Below are 22,665 nucleotides of genomic sequence, written 5' to 3' on the forward strand. Positions count from 1 at the left end.
TTAAACTAAAATAAAAAAAAGACAACCATATAATATTCTCACTGCAAGAAAGCTTCGCAGAAAAGCACTAGCTGCAAAAGCCTGAAAATCTAGTACCCAATATCTTTAGAAAATTTGTCAGCTAACAACACTGACTTTCTTTCTTCTCATGCTAACTCTGGCCTGAAAAGTACTTGGGACAGTTCCAATTCCTGCTATTACAGGTATCACATCATAATTCTATCATGTAAAAACACAGTGTTGCCACATTACTCCTAGATTATTAATTTGCGCACAATTAGGTTTTGAAAAACTTCTATAAAAGTCTTGGTTTCTGTGACACCTTTGTTAAGCAAAATGTACATATAAAACAGGTCTGGTTAAGAACACTGATGCTCCTAACCAAAGTGACAGTATTGTCATCTGATGGCATTCTGAACTCAAGTAAAAAATGAAATTTTCTGTTGTACTCACAGACACTCTAAATCATTTGTTTTCTTTCAATGAAAAGCAGGAAGAGGGGGAAAACTTTTCAACACAGAGTCAGAATAACTTGGTCTCTATAGCATGCAAAATTGAACTAACTGCTTTACAACATGTTACAAACAAGTACTACATCTGAAAAATAAGCATGGAATTTGCAAGTCCATCGTTGAAAAACATCCCCCCCCCCCCAACAAGAGTTAAAATGTAACTTAAATGTGTACAATTAATATTTGTTTATAATTTATTACATTTCATTTCACTGGTAAAATTGATGCAGCTGTAATAACTCTGAAAAGCTGTTTGGAAATGTCACATAATGAAGAGCTTTGGTTACCTGGGTCATTCCTACATCTGTGAACATCCATTAATAGCTTTACAAAGACTCTTCAGGGCTCTCCCTTATTTCTAGCCACTGCAACATCCTTAAGATGAAGTTTGGATGCAAATAGTGGAAAATAACGGAAGCAATAGCTGTAACTAATTTCCCATCCAGCTTGCCTGATGAGATACCTCACTGATCCCAAGTTAGGTTACCAGATCCAAGATGGTTTTTTATACATGCATGTAAAACTGGCTGGCTGAATTTTTTTTTCATAGTTTCAAGTTAGAAAGAATCCCAACAATAATTCTGAAGAGATTCTTTGATAAGACATGCACCACTGAATGCCCAGTAGCCAGCTGATTATCTGTTTCACGAGTCTATTTCAGCTTCCTGTTAAGACTGAATCAGAGCAGGAACACTAAAACCTAGATTTCTCAAGCAGACTAAAGCAACTATGGTTTACTGGGATAGCATGAAAACAGTTGAGCTTCAGGAATTGACAATGAGTGTACATTTGCTGCTGCCAAGAAAGGAATCATGCTCACTACACTGGGATCATGACAGCTACAGCAGATTTCTAACCGTCAGAGTGAGCTGATAATTGTTTTCACTTATTGCCCCACACATGGACCTGCAAAAAAATTGTTAGGATACTTTTTGTTCAGAATAAGAGGAGGGGCTGATTTTTCTAGGGCACTGACTCCTTTCTATGTCTGGAGGGAAAATCTTCATTTCTACATGTCCCATGGGTTGAATGAAAAAGACCCAAGTTAAAGCAGTAACAGCCATGTCTGAAAAATGTGATTGGGTTAGCCAAGTTTATGGAACATAGTAATTAAAATTTAGAGTTACAGTAAAAGTTAGTGAACAGATCCTAGATGTTTGTATTCAGAAGTCAGTAATCAAATTTAGTCTACCTTTGCAAAACATGACCACCATGTGATGAGAACAAGAACTAGAAGTCACCTGGTTGCATGCTTCCCAAACATTACATCCCAATCATAACAAAATGGGACCTGAGAATCAAGACATTATTGTAACAAAAAAATAAAAGCCTCAGTTAGTTTCTGGATCACATCAGTTTCTCTAACAGAGTGCTGGAAGTCAGTAATACAAGGCTCCATGTAAAGCTGTAAAGTTAAAGCACTTTCTGTATATAAATACAGGAACTGAAGCAAGCTTCAAGGTAAAAAGGTTTGACTAAAACCCATTCAAGTCAACTAAAGTGCAGCCACAGCAAACCAGAGTCTTGCACACTATAGGAAACTCATGATTCAGTTAAAGGTTTTAAGCTGCAACCAGGCTAAGAGTTGAGCTCTCGACCAGACTGGGTCTTAATGTAGGTTAGTAAGAAAGTCTACAGCATCAAACTTGTAACAGGTAACAGTACAGAGGAGTACAGCTTTGGCTGTGCTATTCGTAAACAAGCAAAACAAAGGCAAGTTGTGAATAAACCAGCAAGAAAGATAAAAGGAGAACCCCCTACCCAATGACATCGACCACTTCCTGGAGCTCAGAGTCAATCAGCAAGACAAAGGAAATGGGCTCCCACAGTCTATCGCTGGCTATGATCCTCACCTGCTGCAGACCATTCTTATCCAGTGTGTACCTCAACAGCTTTGGGAGAAAAAAAAAAAAAGAGCAAAGAACAGAGAGAAGGAATACATGAAAAAATATTTTTCAAGTTGTCAAAAGTTTATACGGGGAATGGCACCAGCTGCTTCAGGACTCTTTGAACATACTCAAAAAAAAAAACAATTCATGATTGAATTCTTGTTCTTATAACTGGGACAAAAGTCTTTTAGACCAAACAACATGTAATAAAGTGATTGTCAGGCAAAAACTGCTTTCAAAAAAGGACATAATCTTCTTCTGCCATACCATCCCCCAAATTATAAAACAAAAGCAAAGTGAAAAACATTTGGTGGTTGCTTTCTTACACACACAGAGCTGCAGAAGAAGTTAAAGACAGACAAAACACGTACATTTTCATGCAAGCTATTTGTATTTGCAAATCAGCCGCTTCGATGACACAGTGCTGAGGGTTACGCTACAAGAACCACATACAGCAGGACAAAGACAATTGAGTATTAACAGTATAGGCCTTGTGGAAGCAAAGCAAACATTAAAGGATTTGGCTTCACCTACACTCCCGTCTAATCGGCTATTTCAGTTTAACAGTGAAGCAATACAAATGAAATCAGCTTTTCCTAAACACAACCAACAGAAGAAATGAGGAAAAACTCCAGACACATACATACCACATCACTCAGCTGTGTCTGATTTCAAGTTTTATCATTTCAACCACTGTACACTTCTCAAGAGACATGTTAAGGCCTTGAATATTACCGAAACAAGCCTGAAGTCACATGTGAGCAGAGCTAACAACAGTTTCTCAAAATTCAGAAGTTTCCTAAACAGCATTTGCTACACTTGAAATTCAAGTAATATCAAATGCCTAACTATTTTCACACTCTGTGTGTATATTTCTACAATATATAATCTTCTCTAACAAGGGACACTACTTATAAGAAAAATGATACAAGATCTTCTTCAGAGAAGAACTTCACATCTGAATAAGTTTATTCAGTTCTACAGTGACATGAAGTATCATGTTTTCCTGTCCCAAAGCCTTGAAAACATTCTTTGAATTCAGTATTATGTTGGTATTGTATTTTCCCATTACATCTTGTATTAGAATATGGTAACATGCCATTTGCAGACTTATACCCATCGAGGCTAAAGCATTTAGTGATTAGGGTCTGCTTCCTAGGACTACAGAAAGATCATTGTAGCCCTGTCTTCAAGTAAGATCTGAGAAGCTACTGGCTGTCAATCTAGCCTTAGTCCCTGAGAAAGTAAGCAAGTTTTTCTGGAAGCCATTTCTATGCACACGAAGGACAGGAACATTACTGGGAACAGTAACATGGATTTACCATGGGGAAAATGACATCTGACAAACCCAACTGCTTTCTGTGAAAAGATGAGTATACCTGTGTGGACAAGGTTTAATCAGCGGGTGTCATGCACCTTGTCTTTAGCAAGGTTTCCCACCAAGCTGGACAGAAAAAAATCCAAGTAGGCATCAATTGCTAGTGATATCCCCATAGGCTAATATCAGGGCCAATACTATTTGATAAATTTAAAAACAAAAGAACTCATGAGTTCAACAGATGCAAAGAGAAACTCATGTGCTTGGGATAGAATAATCCCCTGCAACACTACAGGCTGGCAATCATTGGAAAATTCAGCTAGGTATAATAACTTAAAAGGTGAAAAAAAAAAAAAAAAGGAAACAAGATAAAGGGTAAAAGAACATGAACATGGTCAAATATGGAGAGTAAGTTTCCAAAGAGGTTGTGAAGATATTCTAAGTTAACTGAGCAAGCCTCAGAACCATGAGCTAACTGCTCCTCCTTCACTTAGGGAGGTTCAACGAAATATCCTACAGAGGTGGCATCCAAACTGTTAGTCAATAAATATAGAAAACATCCCAGAAATTCTACAAGAAAAAAACTACTCCATCAGTAAAATCTACATTTCTAAATTGAGGTAGTTTATGTCCCTATTACATCTTGGAATCAGTCATATAAAACCAAAATTAAGTTTCCAGCTTGTTTTGAACTATGTAATAAACAAAATCCTTTTTAAATAGATGGTGAAAGGATACACAGTCCAAAAACCAAAAAAGCTCACAAGATAAATCCCAAAGACAGTACTTTCTGTAATTATGGTTTTCTTCCACCATCTTAGTATACTACTGGGGAAGTCCATTAATCTCTCCTCAAGAAAGTTTTCTGCCACAGAAAAAGCAGATGACAGTGAACTGAACTCATTCTTCCTACTGGACTAAGAAAGCCTTCCTTGATTATAACACTAATGATTCCCGTAAAGCTGCAACTATGTTAAGCGTAAAAATTAACAGAACAACTACGCTCTACATAAAAACCATAGACATTATAAAATAACTCATGCCACTTCTCCTCATTATTTCAAAGACTTACAATGACTTTTTTTTCTGGACAGACAATAGGAGAGGGGAAAACACTGATATGGCGACAATAATTTCTGCCATTTCACCATTGTGTTAGAAAAGACTCAAGATGCATCAACTAAAAATAAAATGTAATTTGCTGTATCTAATAAACAAAAATTGACCTAAACACAGGTTTATTTCTTTTCAACCACCCAACACACAATCACTGTCCATTAATAATGCTTTACAAGCAAGTGATAGCAAACTGCTGAGAACTATGGAGAAATAATTATACTTTTTCAACTTCTAAACAAATATCAGAAAAAAAATATTGTGTAATACATTCAAGTTTAATTGCGTATTAGCAAAAAAAGCCCTTAAGAAAGAACTTGCTGAAGAGCTAGGTTTTGTTAGACATGGATTTTGTTTGTGGTGCTTAACACAGAACAGGTGGTGTCTTGCTCCGATTATAAGAGCAAGAGGAGGTTCTCTGATATACGTATACCCGACGTGATATTATGAAACAACGGTTCTAATATTGGTCCGACCAGTTTATTACAAACCCTAGGCAATCAGGGAGATGGGGAAGGGAAGGCCAGCGATTATCACAAATTAGGGTGACGGGGAAGAGAAAGCAGGCAATAGTAAAGATAGGAAAGGATCAAGAATTAGGTAAAGCAGGGATAGTCACCAAAGATCGAGCAGTGTCACAGGAGCAAGAGTGCAGGAGAAGGCAGCGGCAGAACGGCCGTCCTTAGGCAGCAAGCAGGTACAGTGACAGGGAGTCCAGGAGAAACAGGCAGCAAGCAGGTAGCAGGCAGGTCACGAGGCATCTGATGTCAGACACCTGCCCTCTTGGTTGTAGGTCCCTTTTTTATACTTCTTCCGCCTGGGCACTTTGGTAAGAGTCATGTGCAGCACCCCTGAGATGGCTATCTCCCTCGAGATGAGCCCACACAAAAACTGCTTCCCAGCCATTAAGCTGCTACTTATCTCTCTCCCCTTGCCCCTGGCAAGCAAATCTTCAGACAAAAGATTCTTCCAACTTTGACCAGGACTTGTCCATCTGCGCTCCTCAGGAAGCTTTGAGGCAAAGGTGCAAAAAGAATTCTCTCTTACAGGTGGTACCAAGTCTTAAGTAATACAACTGGGAGAAGATTACTATGAAGGTATACTACTGCACAAACACAAAAAAGGCTCCCATTAAACTAACATAGGAAGACATTAGTGAAAATAGTGTTGCAAACAAAGCATAGAACAATAGAGTTTAAGGCTTGAGCTAACTAAATATTTTTCCTTTTTCTCCTAAAGAAATTCCTGTTTCAGTGGGAACTGCTGCAACTCATTGGCATGAAACAGTGACAAGCAATATGTTAAGATTGCTCCCTCAAAGGAACTGAAGCACACTGAATGGTGATAGCTTGGTAACCTTTGTTCTAATTAGAAAACATCAAGCCCTCTACCTTTGAAATCACAACTCAGTAGAGTAAACATGAAGGGGTGGGGGTAAACAGACAAAAACCCTACCATACATATGTATAATGTATGCTTCAGTTTACAAATAGTATTTTTGGCAGAGGTAAGGTCACAGGGAAACAGCGCTATCAAAGAAGAAAATGAAAGGAAACAAATGGATGCCAAAGCAATCATTTCAATTGCCTTCAAAATTTTTTTTTAAGTGAAACAATATAATTTTAATCCCAAGTTACCATTTCATAATAGATCTGTAAGTCAAAGTCACAGAGAGGGTTATAGCTGGAAAGATTACAGAACAATGTACAGCAAAGGACTGCAAAGAAAAGAATTTAGGACTACTCAAGAAAACAAACTGAACAGCTGATTTTTGTCATAAACTAGACAGAGATAACTAAGAGACAAAGATACAGTGTACTTCTAGAATCTTTACGAACTTGAGCTGAAGGGTAGATGTCTAACTACTGTTATCTTCTTCTAGGTCAGCAAGAACTCCGATAGTTAGTTGTGTTAAGGTCAGCACTGTTTAAGAAACACAGTGTTCTCACTTTGCTGCCTGCGTATTAAGCTGAATGTCTTAACAGATAACACTACTTGGTATATTCCCCTAACTCTTCACTCTGATCTGTGTGGGTAGGCAAGCTGGGGCAAAAGCATTTTCATCTTAAAGAACAAATAGAATTTCTCATAGTTTGAAAGGATGCCAACAAAGAAAAAGCCACACACTCCAAGGTCACAATTTAAACTTTGACTCCATAAAGCTCTTAAAGAAATAATGAAATAAGAACTGTACGTATTCAGTGCACTGATTCTGCAAGTTTTGTTAGCATACAAATCAACTAAAACATTTCTTAATTCACTATGAACTTGCTGAGGTACAAGTCTTGCCTGTTCTAGGTTAAGTTAGAAAGAAAAATAACCATACAAAAACCAGTATTACAATTGATATTTCTCAGGAAGCTCCTTCCAGCTGATCAATGTTTATAAGCTCAATACATAAGAAAGCAGTTTCTTCACAGAATTCCTACTTAGCTGTCTTGTTGTAAACACTGCATCACAGATCAGTTTAAAATTATGAGTATATCATACACCCTTACGTACAAATGAGGACAAACAGCACACCAAGGACCACAAGCATGTTCTTAATCATAATAAGGCTAATAACACAGGTAGTAAATACACGTATAAATGGTTCAATAGTGTTGCAGAGTTAGTTTCCATTGTGAACATGCTATAGCTTTAAAAAAAATTGTTTTCAGAATCAGAGATAAGCAAGAATACAAAAGCTACAGAAACCAGTTTGCAAAAAGCGAGGTAGAAACAAAGTGTATTAGGGAGCAAATGTGCAATAAAGTTGCCTTTTGGCATAACTGGAACAGTAGGCATTCCTATCTGCTGAAGTTGGGATAGGTTGTATCAGTTTAAAAAACTAACTTTGGATGTTACCAGATGAAAGCAACAACCAGTCTTCTAGCTTCCAGATACAACTAGAAACGTCACAAGCAAAGGATGTATAATAGGGAGTGTTGCAAGAGTGAAAAGTATCCAGTGAAAGTTCAAGATCATCTGAAATTAGAACCAATTCCACATCAAGAATTCTATCCTAAAGCTTTTCTGACTTTGAAGGCGCACGTGCAGATTAGCTGACACTAGTAAGTAACAGGAGATTTCCAAGGTAAGAAGCTTAAAACCTAGCTCCTAGCTCAACACTCGAAAGAAGTGATGGAAGAGTTGTAAGATCATCTTACACATGCACAAAATTGAAAGCTGAGAGGAAATCATGAAAGAATATTCAATTACTACTGTACATGATGATTTTAAAAAAGTTACTAGGAACTACAGCTACATGACTTCTCAAAAACGGAGGTGAAGACTTATTTACAGAAATGAAGTGATATATAACATGCAACATTCCTCCCTTCTCCCACACTTACCCAACTACCTGAACAGCATCATTAAGATATGGATCAACTACCATCTCCATTGAAACGTTCCAATCTCCATCCGCAGCGATGATGCCAATGTTGCTTAGACCCAGTTTGTCTAAAGATTGTCGAAGTACCTTAGTAACAGATAACAACACTTAAAGTACAGCCTTTCATTAACCATGCAACATGAAAACTTCAGACTGAAAACAATTTTAGAACTGTAGGAGCAGACAGTGGAAACATTTCTTCAGAGCAAGACAGGTAAGTGAAATCTTCTCAAAGTTGAGCCGTAACAACAAATCAGATAAAGTTACTGATAAGTGCTTTTAACACTGAAATGTTCTCAACATTGAGATAGCCACATTAAAAAAAACTGGTATTATAAACATGTTTTCATCAACATTATTTAAAAAAAAAAATTGAGTTTCAGCAGCTGCCACCTGCAAGACTATCTGGAAAAAGACATCAGTCCACACTCTAAAATCCATTCTTCAATCTCACATACAGAGGGATGATGCAATATGTACTGCACAGGAGGAAGATTTTTCAAGTCATTTGAAGACGAGCAGGCATGTATCCTCAAATAATTTCTTGTAATATACTCCCAGAAAGTTAAAGTGGAAAAGAGAGCTTTTCTGTCTTGGCATGTACTCATAATAAGGACCCAAGGCAATGATTTGGTGACAACGTGAACTTAGAACTAATGAATACTGAACTTATTCACAATCTTTCAGCAAGAGAAGGAGTAATGGAGTTCTGTTCAACTGCTTTAAGCCTCTGAATCACAAAGGTTACAAAAAAATTCACGATGGTAGAAATATTACAGTGAAGTCCCTGTAACTTAAAACTTTCAGCATGAGTTTGAGTATCCCTGTCAAATGCTGTTCTTAGAAAAGCATTTTTTTTCCACTAATTGAACAATATGATACTACATATTGTAATTTAAAAACCATGACTTTAGTACAGTTTTTATCCATAATGGCAAAAGCCACAGTGAGGCTAGATCTTGCATCAGAAATAGCACTGCCAGCAGAAGCAGGGAAGTGATCGTTCCTCTGTACTCAGACCTGGTGAAGCCACACCTCGAGAAATGCATTCAGTTTTGGGCCCCTCACTACAAGAAAGACATCAAGGCCCTGGAGTACATTCAGAGAAGGGCAACAAAGCTGGTGAGGCATGTGGAGCACAGGCCTTATGAGCGGCTGAGGGAGCTGGGATTGTTCAGTCTGGAGAAGAGGAGGCTCAAGGGTGTCCTTATTGCTCTCTACAACTACCTGAAAGGAGGTCATGGTGAGGTGGGGGTCGGCCTCTTCTCCCATGTAACTAGCAATAGGACTAGAGGGAATGGCCTCAAGTTATGCCAGGGGAGAGTCAGGCTGGACATCAGGGAAAACAACTTCTCCAAAAGAGTGGTCAGGCGCTGGAATGGGCTGCCCAGGGTGGTGGTGGAATCACTGTCCCTGGAGGTGTTCGAGAAACATTTAGATACAGTGGTTTAGTGGGAAATATTGGTAATAGGTGGACAGTTGGACTGGATGTTCTCAGAGGTCTTTTCCAACCTCGGTGACTCTATGATTCTATGACAGATGTCATGAATGTGTATCAACTTAATCAGCAGGCTGCATCCAATTTTCCTCCTTCAAATATCCACGTATTAAAAAAAAAAGCATACACAAGAGATTTATCTGTTTAAGATTCTGTTCTAGTTAACCTTCAGTGTGTTAAGTCAAAATTCTTCAGTAACCAGAAGAGATCAGAGGCAAACATACTAAACATTTCAGAACTATGAAGACAACTCCCTAGGTTATTTTGTCAGTCTAAAACACTGCAAAAAGTCAGATCTCAAGGTCTAACCCCAAGATTTGTCAGATACCTTCTCTTACATTTGGCTGCAGACTTTCCATTTCTGGCCCCAAACAGTTGTAAGATACTAAGCACCTGATTGGAAGAGAAGATATTGCCAGTTCAATTATAACAACACTTTGAAAGTCTATGCACATGTTTGACTTCATTGGTAGAAAAAGACTTGAGAAGATGCACAGGTAGACAAATCCACATTTCTGAAAATAAAGGAGTTCTGCAGATAAAGTTCACTAGCAAATAAAATCTAAAGGAACTGAGGCTTCTAAACATGTTTCCCACAATGTTTCCAAGCTGATGTTTAAAATTAAAACTATAACATACTACAAGTAGAAAAACTGCTAGTAAATTAACAGTGATTAATCCAGTTGGGGTGGGGAGCAGCACAGGATGAGACGTAAAGATTTCTGAACTAGAATTCAGGAAGTACTGTCACAGAAATTATTATTTTTATTACACACTTACTGATGAAGTACATTGCTTAAGTTTGTGCAAGATCCACAGCAAGGAGGAATTTGACTAATTGCAACAGTACTCTGAAATAAATAACTTTCTTATAAATGATTTTGATTTAATACTACCAACTGCACTAACAGATGTGGCTGTGTTGTATGCTATATAAAGTATGCAGAAAGTCTGCTGAAATGATTCTGAGGATCGTGGAGGTTCACTAAAGGAGAAAGAGCGTCAGCTTACTGCAAGGGAAAAGGTAAATTGCTAGTTGTTTCTGAATTGCATATTTCTAGAATTATTTGGATTCTTTTTAACTATTCCATAGAAGAGATAACAGATAAGACAAAATATGACCTAAGCGGTGTTTGAAAGAGGAGGGACATAATTACATCTCTGGAGCAGCTAGAATTAGGAGAAAATATAAGACACAATGGACATCCAGCAAAACTTAGATTAGACATTCAGAAAAACTGCCTAACCATGGAGGTAGTTCAGCAGAACAGAATGACTAGAAACACTGCAGAACTTGCATGTGAAAAGATGAGTACCAAGGACACACCACAGATACCCATAATGCACACTCCACAGTAACATATGCAGAAAAGTGTCATTCCAGCCACTCCATGCCCCCAGTATGCACATTCATACGAAGACAGACTAACCCTAACATTTCAGGAGTACAATGACAATATTTGGAAATTGGAAGAATAGGATCTTCTTGAATAAGAATTTAAAAAAGAAAGTTTGTTGTACAGATTGCACTTTGGTAAACAAGTCTTTCCTAAAATGGCTGACTGCAAATGGAATCGTGTTGGTAGAGAATAGATGCCATGTGACACTGCAGAGTGTAAGAGAATGAATGATAAAACAGATGTTAAATAAAGCCATACAGTAGGGGAAGGTTAACACACTTCAGCAGATGTTTTGGTGACTGTAAGATCAAACTTTAAAAATTTAGCTCTAGAAGCCAAAAGCTGTTCTATTTCAATGGTATTTAAAAAGCTAACAAACAGAATGCTGCACCTCCACTTGACAGTTTGTTCTCCACATTCATTCTCCTCACATCAGGAAGCCAAGGCAAATAAATTAGAAAGCCTCCAGGTGACATTGCAGAGGACTGAGCAAAAGAGAACCATTTTCTTATGTGATGTACAGAAAACTAATAAATGATTTAGTGGAATGTAATAGGTATTTTATTTATGGTAAGAACTGCCTTCTCTTTGATGATTCTTTTTACAAAAGCTTGTTTCACAGACTCTTCAAGCAACATATAATCTAGTCTATGAATAAATCTAACTTGCAGCTCAAAAAACAGGATAATTTATCTTGTATTGCCTTATTCCAGCCTGCATACAACTGTTTTCAGTTCTGTTTGGTTTTGTTCTTATAACAAAGGTACTGAGCAACGTGAGATTTCAGCTTGAGCTCCTCAGGCACATGTATTTCTTCCTGCTCCCATACCAGCATAAGATACCTACAATTAGAATTATCCTTTAGGAAACTACTAATATCTTCAGATGTATCCATTAGCCCATACCTGACTAGTGAACCACTTCTGTAGCAGCCTACTGAAGTGATAATCTAGAAAAATCACCTTAATGAAATTAGTCATTGTAATGAAGCACAGATAACATAGAATTTGGCCTAAGTTGTGATAAGTCATATAAACTAAACTGTTGTGGTAGCAGTGACCAAGTAAACCAGTTTAAAGTACATAGATGCTTAACATACCTGTTAATAAGAAACACAAAACTGGATTAGGTGTTTCTCTTTGTCTGTTATCAGGTATAATGCCAACACAGTTTTCTGCATCCTGATATCCCTCACTCAAAGCAGTTCACATGAGCTGCAAAGAAACTTGCATACTAGGAAGGAAATAAAGTGTTTCATAGGAAAGCACCCCCACTTTTCAGGAGCAGGCAGAATTTTATACATGCCAGCCTCATGAAAGGCATTTAATTCACGTCTAACTTTTCTCCCCTCCTAATGAAACATCATGTCTAATTGTTGTACACAACTTTCTGTATTCTTCTACTAAAACTAACCACTGAATGAAACATCTACAGAAGTTGCCAGGACAAGAGACACAACTGACCTTATACAGTGTATACAAATTAAAAGAACTTCTCTAGTAGCCACTAAGTGACTAATTTTAAGCGGAAGGGATACAGTTTCTGCTGAGCTCTGCAGAAAAAAAAAGAACAGCAGTTTTCTTCATACTCAGCTTAACTCTATATTTTAAGAAGAGGTAATGTAATTGCTTCTTAGCCTCAAAGCAGCAACAAGTAAATGAATACAGCAGAACTTATGCTGAAATGGAATCTTAAGTATAACACAACTCAAACAGAAGTGAGCTTTCAAGAAGGGCATGCAAGGAAGGAAGCAGTGACAGCTTAGTGTTACCTCACGTGAAATACTGTCACTCCCCAACTCATTTAGAACATGAGGTATCAACTTTCACATAGTTAAAATATAGAGCTTTTACTCTGTGGAAAAGGCAAATCGGAAAGTGCCGTAAGAACCTGGACTTGTATATCAATAAGTTAAGTGTATTATATCCACTGGAACCTCACTTAAGAATTTTAAGGAACTGTAGATCTTAGACTTACAAAAGAAGCTATTTTCCACCCAGTAAGAATATGAATTTGTATGATTCAACTGGAGCTTCCATTCAAATGCCCTGCATATTTAGCATACACTGATTTACAAAGTTCAAAATAAAATTTACAGATAAAACAAATCTAAAGATTTGACCCTATTAGTATTTTACACTTGCAGCCAGCACAGTGAAGAGTTGAGTAAGCAGTCACAGGATTAAGGACTCTATTCTAGAGGAAGTCAGACAAGTAAATCACATGTAAATGATAACAAAGAAACTTCAGAAGCACATTTCACTTTTGAGAAGGAAAATATACATACCTTGATATATTTGCTGTTAAATGCCCTTTCATTCCATATCTATAAGGAAAAAGTAAAAGGCCATTTAGAGAAGTCAGGATGCATTGATACATAATGTAATCTCATATATACTTAAATCTTTCACAATCATTTCAGAACTCCATGGTTTTAGTTTGCTAAATGAAATTGCTCTGATTGGTTTTTATCAGCCCTCCACAAGAGAATTCTATATAAAAATTCAATTCTTATTCTATTGTCTGTAGCCTTGCCAAAAAGAACACTAACGCTGTGGGAGCTCTACAATGGTTAGCATTGTTACACATTACATATTATTAACAATGGATCTACAGTTTGGTAGAAATCAAGGAGAAGAACATTGTAATTTCAAGACATGGTCACAGAGAACGTCAAGTAACAATACAGATACCAGACATTATTTAAATACTTAATAAGTAGAACTTACCATCTACTCTAAAAGCACGGCAAGGCAAGAACTAAGAAGTTGTGTTGTACACATACCTTCCTCCCCACAAGTTGTTAAACAGAGTGCAAGACTGATGCTCACTAAAACAGTCAGCAACAGAGACATTCCAGAAGAGATATACATCATATATACCTTCCCACATTACAGTAAAAAGGTCAGACTTTCTTGGTTAGACAAGAACCATAACTTCAGAAGTTCACCTCAGGACCACTGACTTGATTGTCAGCTTTTCTGCAGTTAAACTGTTTTGCATCAAAACACTTAGAAGCCCAAAATGAGTGTTTCAGTAAGTGTAAGACTTATTTTAGACAAATTATAGATTCTCTTAAGCAGAAGAAAGAAGAAAAGGTTGAATCCCAGTCAAATAATGAATTTGAAAAAGTGTTTTTCCTCTCTCAACTCTAAAAACATTTTTCTCAGATGTTCCCTCACTATTTCCATACAATCACAGAATTGTAAGGGCTGGAAGAGACCTCTAGAGATCATTTAATCCAGCTCCCCCTACCAAAGCAGGCTCCCTAGACCATGTTGCACAGGTAGGCGTCCAGGCAGGTCTTGAATATCTCCAGAGAAGGAGACTCCACAAGCCCCCTGGGCTGCCTGTTCCAGTGCTCCGTCACCCTTGCCATGAAGAAGTTCTTACGCACATTTGAGCAGAACTTCCTATGCTCCAGTTTGTGGCCAGCCCTATAACACAATATGACAGTTATACTGTAACATATGCACTTTAACTACTTACTTAATAATGCAGGTAAAAATGGAAAAAGTTGTAAAGGGCTGCCCTTCTGTAAAATGGTAACCATATTTTACGCCAAGAAGTCACATTAGCTGAGTTTTGCTAACTCTAAGCCTTAACTAATATTTTTCGTTAGCTGGTTACCTCTAAAACCCCGGGAGAACAAGTGAGGCAGGAAATTATACACCCAAGTTTCAAAATCCTTAAGTTTTCTGGTAACTTTGTTCTAGAATCAGGAAGTCAGGAGTCTAGCCACTTTACAGTTTCTGCATTAATGGCCGGTACTGCGGAAAGGCGAGAGTTATGTTACTTAACAGTCTCATTGCAACAGAAAGTTATAACCACAATTAGTTTTTCATCTCTCCTTTCCCAGTACTCAAAGAAACAAGAAAAAAAAAATCTTAGAAATGAAGACAGATAAAACATATTTTACTGACCCCAATATAATCAATATCCAGATCGTGATACTGTTTAGCTCCTAATATCCAAGAAATAATATAGTAAACGGTGACATGTGGATAATCATAGGGCCAGTTTTCACCCTTTCCTATCCATGATGGAAAGGTCCAGGGTAATCCTGGAAAGAGAAAAGAAAAACAAATAAATAATAACTTAAGTGAGAGGTTTGCATTATTCAGTACAGTTTAAGAGCAAGCTGCACTTTATCCTTCCTAAATCAAAGGAGCAGATAGCCCTTCAGATTCATGTTTCATTGTCTTCACTGGAACTATAACTCATTTTACGGTGAATATGCTGTTAATATAAACTGTGATCAAGCATTTATAGCTTTTATTTTATTTTTAAGTCAGAAGCCCATCATTATTAGAGAGCTACTGACTATATATAATCTTTCTATTGTGTAAACTCTAACAGGTTTAAAATTACAAGGACTTTTGCAAAAACATTTTACAGCATTATAGACAAAGGATCAATATTGAAATCCAAAAATCTCCCGAGTATGACTTCCAGAGCAAACAATGATTTATTTGCTCATGGTAGAGGAAGAAATATAAGGACTATGAAAAAGCACTTCTGAGTCTCTGCAGTTTATTGGACCTGCTGGTAGGTTAATTACTTGTTCTTATTTAAGTAGATTCTCTCACATTTTCAGCTAATTCTGTATAAGACACCATAGGTTATTAATTAAAAGGCATACTCTCCTCCCTTTGTTGTGGGCTTGATTTGAGGGAAGACGAAGGTTTTAATAATTAGAATTAGTCACAGATAGTAAGCTTGCTGTTTGTCACAGTGCTTGTCTAAGAGAATCTGACCAGCAAATCCTGTACCAAGTCACATGTTGTGGATGGGTAGGAAAAACCTGCTTCCTGGATGAGGAGTGAGACTTATAAGCAGTTCGAGTAAAACAGCAAAATTGCCATCTTTTTGGAATTTCACAGGAACTTAGAGTAACCTTTGTTCCCCCTCTCTTCTAGGAGAAAAAAATACAATTGTACTTCACTTGAGAAGAGCTTTTAAATTTCGCTGATTGAAATTTTAAGTAATATCAGATCACAAAAATCATCAGATGACTTTATAGTTCTGTTGTTGAAACTGGAATAGTACATTAGACCACAGAGAAAGGAAGTCTGTCTGGTGATACAGAGAGAGGACTATGCCCACAAAGCAGAAAACAAATATAGGGGAATAAAATATATAACCAGAATTTTCACATCGTAAGAATAAACATCAGTGACAGCCTTTCAAGTTCCTGGAAATAAAGCTGTCAAAACATTGCAACAGTTACTTCTAAGTATTTTTACAACTTCCATACTTGTACGTTTGTTATAAGTTTCCATTTGGATGGAGTTTCTCTTGTATTACTTATTCCTAATAAACATCAGGAAATATAAATCTGATTGGCACTTGACTGTAAGAGCACTGTGGGTAATCAAACAAACTATTAAAAAAAAGAGTAAGCCACACTTTTTTCCTTGTCTATGCTCCACTCTACATGGAAAATTACTATTCAGGAAAAAAAAGATTAATTGAGACTTAACTACACAATCAAGTGATGCAGCGTATTTATTTTTAATTATGAGGTTTCTCTGCCCTGGAGACCGCTGAAGTCTGGCTTGCTATTACAAAAAGTACCTGATTATTACTATAATAGTTCTGCAACCAGTGCTATTACCACATACAAAATGGAAACAATCGTACTGTATACTACATAAAAGCACTAACAATAGCATAGGGCGCTTGTATTCAACACCCAGGTCAATTTCATTGTATCAAAAAGGTAAGAGACGAAGGCAAATATCTTAAGATGTCGGGTCCAACTGCTAATTTTTAAATTTGTCAGGGAATATTGAAGGCCCTAGCACATGCAAGAGCCCAGCATTTAGCTCAGGACTAGTTCAGTGTTACAGTTTCACTTAAACATTTCCTCAAAACAGCAGTGAGGGGTAAGTGCTGATATTTGTGCTTTTGCCTCAGAATTGAGTTCTATTGCGATTAGTAAGAAAGATTACATCATTTCAGGAAGTACATACATGCCACCTGGCATCTCACTATAAAATCAAATGATTTATAACCAAGCTCACTTCTGAAACACTTTTTGGAAACAGGGTGGAAAAAAAAAAGTCATCCTCTCTTCCACATGAAATATATCCTATGAAGTATTTCACCTAAATCCAGGACTCCGTATTTGTATTGTCAGAGCGCATACACTGAGAGAGTGTTGAGGTGCTGGAGCAGGTTGCCCAGAGAGGCTGTGGATGTCTTGTCCCTGGAGGTGTTCAAGGCCAGGCTGGATGGGGTCCTGGGCAACCTGATTTAGTACTTGATCTAGTGGTTAGCAACCCTGCCTGTGGCAGGAGGGTTGGAAGTGGCAGAACAGAAGACACGAAGCACTCTCACAGGGAAGGAAGGTGATGGGCTCATGATAAGGACATACGATTGAACTTGGGGCACAAAAGATTTACAGATTCATACTTCCTGTAAATTTAATTTATTTCCCCAAATTGTTTACTCTATTGATTATTCAGAAATTCAGCCGTTATAATAAATAATTTATATTCATTACTGTTATTAAGTCTAAGCATTAATGTCACTTGATGCAAGCAAATCATTAGTCACTGCCCAGAATGTTACACTATTATAGAAAAGCAAAAATAATTTGTTTAAGAAAAGCATCAGTGCAAGTGTACCTAATATTAGACATTCTCTATCTTGTCTAGTGCAACATAAAAATATCTGTCTATTAAAATAATTAAGGGTAAGATACGTTAGTTAGAAATAAAAGATAAATCCTAAGGTTTGGAATATTTTACCAATCAGTTTAATGTGGGGGTTCCTCTTTTTAGCTTCTTTCATCAGCCACCATTCATAACCTCGGAAGTAGTTTTCATCATTTTCATAGTGCATATGGGAGGGCTCAGTGCCATCTGGGAAGGAAATAGACAGGTAGTCCACAATTATCTTCTGTGTCATAAGTTGCTGTACATTATAAAGTTCCCTGCATTGCTCACTGCCACAATACACAGTCAAGCACATAGCTCCAACACGGTTCATACATTCTTTGCTCTATACTTCAAAGTAAAATTAGTAGAAGGGAACATGCAAAACTGCCCACCCCTCATTCTTAGCATGTTAACTTAGTCAGCATAAACATTTGGTTTTTGGGGGGAGGTCTTTTTTTTTTTTTTTTGCATCAGAATGTGATTAGCTATTAGGCATTTCCTATTCCCTGATATGATAATGCTAAAAATATGTATTTATTATTACCTTGGTCTCAACCACCACTAGGAAATTTAGAGCATTAGGATAATAAGGAAAAAAAAAAAAAAGATCACCAATAGTGGTCAAACTCCAGTGAAATGTAGCAGCTCATTAAATTAAAAATGAAAACTGCTTCTGATCTTTGCATTTTCATGTTTTTAAGGTATACATTACTTGCCCTACACAAGTTTCATGGGGTTTGTTTTGCAAAAACAGTATTTGAGAAATGCTCTGCAGAGAATTCATTTTTTCTGGAATACAACCTATTTACTATATTATATACTTATATATTGAAGGGCAGGGGGAAGAGAGCACCATCTCCAGGACATGACTATAAGTTTCTTTTACACAACTGCAGACATCATTTCTGGTATTTTCGTGCAACTTCAGTAGAACTCCAGAACATGTATCTCCATGTCTCAACTGAAGAGAAGCATGCAGGACATGTTACTTACAGCATCACTGCTACAAGAAGCTAAACCTTGCATAATCTATACCTGTTGATTGCCCATCACCACCAATCTCTACTTTGAGGATGTGTAAAGAAGCACCAAAGTTTGGCTGAAAAAAAAAAAAAGAAAGAAAGAAATCAGGCTAATGACAAGAACTGTGAAACAGTACAATTTTGAGGATGCTAGAAATTCAATACTTCTTTTCAATTATTACTTTTTTTAAACACCCATAACAGATAGGATTAGAGACTATAACAAATTCTACTTCCAAAGGAAACTGGGCAAGGCAAATAGAACATTGGTCTGCTGTCAGTTTTACTGACTCTTGCACTGTTAATGACACTTTGCCTCACCCTGTAGATGTTAAATTGATTATGTTAAAGAAAATATTGAAAAGTTCTTAAAGCAGAAGATAATCTTTATGAGGAATATTAAGTTTTTTTATTTTTATTATTTTTAATGTTTTATAAGTATTTTTAATGTTATTATAAGCCAAGTTTATTGCTTTCTTTTAAAAGAACAATCAAAGGATTAAACCTATTACCCTCATAAATTTGATATAAAGGCTTACATTGCTTACATGAAAGAGCACACATATGGGTCGGAAACAACTTTTTCTGTGATTAGTAGGTTACGAGAGAAGAAAAATTGCAACACTGAGAACAAATAGCCACTTGGTCCACTATCCTGTTTCCCGTGCAGACAAAACACAGAATTTAAGCACACACAATTCACCCTACTCCTACTACGTTTTTCAGCAATTGGTGGTTTTATAGTTGCTCAAGCCAGAATTTACAACTAATCATTACTTTAATAAGCACTAATGGAGCTGGCCTTCTCCATCAAATTACCCAAGTATAATTTTGACATCCAAAAAAGAGTTTTAAGATTTAGTAATGAACTTATTAAAAAAAAAAAAAAGAGAGAGAGAAGCCCGCACCTACATAGGCAATAGTTTGCTTGGCCTACAAGTTAATTTTTTTTCCTCTTTTTTAAATAAGAAGCAGGTATTCCCCAGTTTTACATCTCTCCTTGTGCCATCTCTTATTTTAAACTTCCACACATACCCTTTCTCATTTTTACCATGCAAGTTGACCAACATAAAATACAAGAAGAAAACTGAGGCAAAGCCTCCTCCCATGTATCTCACAACAGTTTTAGGGGTTTTGGTGAAAGAAAATGCTAAAAAGTCTTCAAATACCACACTCTCACAACCTATCATATTCCTGCTGATTCCTTCAGAAAACTCATACTTGTAACACACAGTTTTGGTCTTCCAAAGAACACGGATTTGCTCCCCAGTCACACATTATTCTTTGTTATACCCTTTACCTAATTTTAAACTACACAGTAAGTTATTCCCTTCCAGTTATCTGGATTACAGTACTTGAAAGTGACATGGCATCCTCTTTCAGCAGAGTAATTTACAGTGCCAAAAGCAAAACACATTATTACTGTCCAGTGCAATAACCTTACCATATTTAGTTGAGTAACTCCACAGGTTACACTTGCTACCTAAAGAAGCTTACAAAGCAATAACATTCATATTTCTTCTACAGTAACTACACTTTTTATCCTATTCTGGAACAGACATTCTACTGAAGTGATGCAGCCAGATTCACAACATTGATAAGCTATCTGTACTCGAATCAGAACTTTCCGACTCACTTCCTACAATCATAATACAGCAAAGCCCTCACTAATCCAAATGAAAACACACTGAAAACAAGATTAAGAGAAATCTTAATAATTTGAAGAAAGAGGCTGCCGAACAACATGCTGACTGTCAAGAACAGCAACTAAAAATGTAAGGTTCTGATAAAAACCCCTTTAGTATGGCCAGCAACTATCAGCTACACATTAACAGCTGTCATACTCCGAAGGAAGGAGACTCCTTCCTTTGGTTGGTTTGGGAGTCCACACACTTGACGACACTTTCTGGTTTTATTTTTCTCCCAGAAGAAGGAGCTTCCCAGCTTTTCACAGTGGGATCAAAACTCTTCACAAGAGTTAGGAGTCTATTCTTTATGGGAGAAGAATAAAAAAGGTTAAAATATTTATCCCACAAGAATGCATAAAAGCTTATATAATAATAAAATCAGTACGATTGAAAAAAGTGTTTAATATGTATAAGTGCTGTATTCATAATTACTAATCATGCAAAAAAAGCGAGCTCTTCATAGAATATATTTGGATGAGTGGTTTACTATTCTATGAATGGGTATGCAAGCAAGGGTTTGCTCTAATAGGTTAAAGCTCTCTTATGGCTCAAGCACTCTTGTAGCTACAAAGCCATCTACAACTCATAGGTACAAACACAACCTATTACTTTCTCTATTTTTCTACAGCACTCAACTGTCAAGTTGAAAAAATAGCTTTAAATAGATGCTTTACAAGATAGAGCTTGCCTAACCTCAAATAGGCTTAAATATACTATAGGCATTCTGACATGAGACAGTAAGTTCTGCATGAAATCAGACATTGCAGCAGCAGTGACACAGCCCTTACCTTGAAAAGATAATCTAAGATCTGGGAGCGATATGGTTCTTGGTAGTTCACAAGGAGTCTAGATGTGGCCTAAAACAGAAAATTCAAATATAAATATCTTAACATTCAGACATCCAAGTGCATCCCCACTTTTAATCTGGGCGCATTCACATAGCTAATAACCCTACAGAATTAAATACAGCATAAAGAAGTTACTAAACACAAGCAAAGTTCCTTCTAACCCTCCACTTGCACAGTTCTGATTTTGCAAATTGGAGGGGCCCTGCTCACCCGTGACACGCTGCAAAGAGAGCCCAGAGGGCAGGGACACGAAGAGATCGCACAGCGGAGCTCTGTCCCAGCACCGCTCTCCTGCACTCTCCTCTCCCTGCCTCGGCTCACTGCATACCGTCCTCAGAGCCTCCCCAGCCCTCACGTCCCCCCTGCAGCCCCGCAGCCCACCGATACCCCCAGGCACCCCCTAACGGGTTTCCCCATCCCCAGTTGCCGCCGCCCCGAGGAGGCGATACCACCCCAGTCCCGAGGAGCCCCGCGCACCCCGGCCCCGCTCACCCCGCCGCCGCTGATCGCCCCAATCCCGTCGAACTCCCTGCCAAGCCCGCCGGCGTCATCCAGCACGTAGGCAGCACCGACCCCGGGGGGCCCCAAGCCCCAGCTAGAGGCAAGCAGAAGCCAAGCGCACAGTAGAGCCGCAGGGCAAAGAGAAAACCTGACAAGCTCCATGCCGACGGCCCTGCAACACTCTGCCAACCGCTCCACCCCGTCCCTCCGCAATCCGCATCTGTCCCCACCCCAGCCCGCCACGTGACCGCGCAACCTGGCAATCACCTGTGGAGGGCGGAGTACGAGCGCTCCCCGCCGCCATTTTACTACAGGGAAAGGCTTCCCAGCCGTTACCGGGCAGCCGCGGGGTGAAGCTTGTGGCTGCCATTTTGAGAGAGGGCACGGGAAGCCCCGAGCTGTGGGGAGGTGCGTTGCCGTGCTGGAGGAGGGCGCTGAACAGCGGGTGAAGCCATTGAGGAGCCATGTTAAGTGTGGGAACGCTGCCGCGTGCTTCAGGATGCGCAGTAAGGCAGCGTGTTTGCATCATGGATGGACGGAGCTTGTCCGTGAAAACAGCACTTTGTGCAGCATGAGCACTGTACACAATATTTATGCCAAAGTGACTTTCATCAACTGCAAAATTGATTCTTCTTACAGGATCCACATCCTCCTACAGTTTTCCTGGGAGTGGTGTTTCTGAGTACATCTCCCATTTCCAGGCCCTCACCAGTAACTGTGACCAAATCCCTTGTCCTGTAGGCATGATAGGTATAGCATGGTGAAAGAAAGACCTTTGATCTCTTGTACAAGAAGCGGTGGCGTGGCTGGGAGTGGCTCTGGGGTGCAGGGC

At 38.2% G+C, this 22,665-nt stretch overlaps 1 protein-coding gene across 3 annotated transcripts in view; it reads right to left on the minus strand.

Moving 5' to 3' along the window:
- Positions 1 to 22,075, minus strand: part of GALC (galactosylceramidase) — a 41,155-nt gene extending 19,080 nt beyond the window's left edge. The window contains exons 1-7 of one of the 3 annotated variants that reach the window (XM_021402476.1): positions 21,825 to 22,075; positions 21,273 to 21,341; positions 18,810 to 18,873; positions 17,865 to 17,978; positions 15,033 to 15,172; positions 13,397 to 13,435; positions 2,274 to 2,404 (exon numbers count right to left, since the gene is read on the minus strand). In XM_021402476.1, the coding sequence (XP_021258151.1) occupies positions 2,274 to 2,404; positions 13,397 to 13,435; positions 15,033 to 15,172; positions 17,865 to 17,978; positions 18,810 to 18,873; positions 21,273 to 21,341; positions 21,825 to 21,995 (728 nt within the window). In that variant the 5' untranslated portion in view covers positions 21,996 to 22,075. Of the gene's footprint in view, positions 1 to 2,273; positions 2,405 to 8,170; positions 8,299 to 13,396; positions 13,436 to 15,032; positions 15,173 to 17,864; positions 17,979 to 18,809; positions 18,874 to 21,272; positions 21,342 to 21,824 lie in introns of all 3 variants that reach the window. The other 2 variants (XM_021402478.1, XM_021402477.1) reach the window with 2 other exon arrangements.

Source organism: Numida meleagris, chromosome 6 (assembly GCF_002078875.1).
Source record: "Numida meleagris isolate 19003 breed g44 Domestic line chromosome 6, NumMel1.0, whole genome shotgun sequence".
NCBI lineage: Eukaryota > Metazoa > Chordata > Aves > Galliformes > Numididae > Numida > Numida meleagris.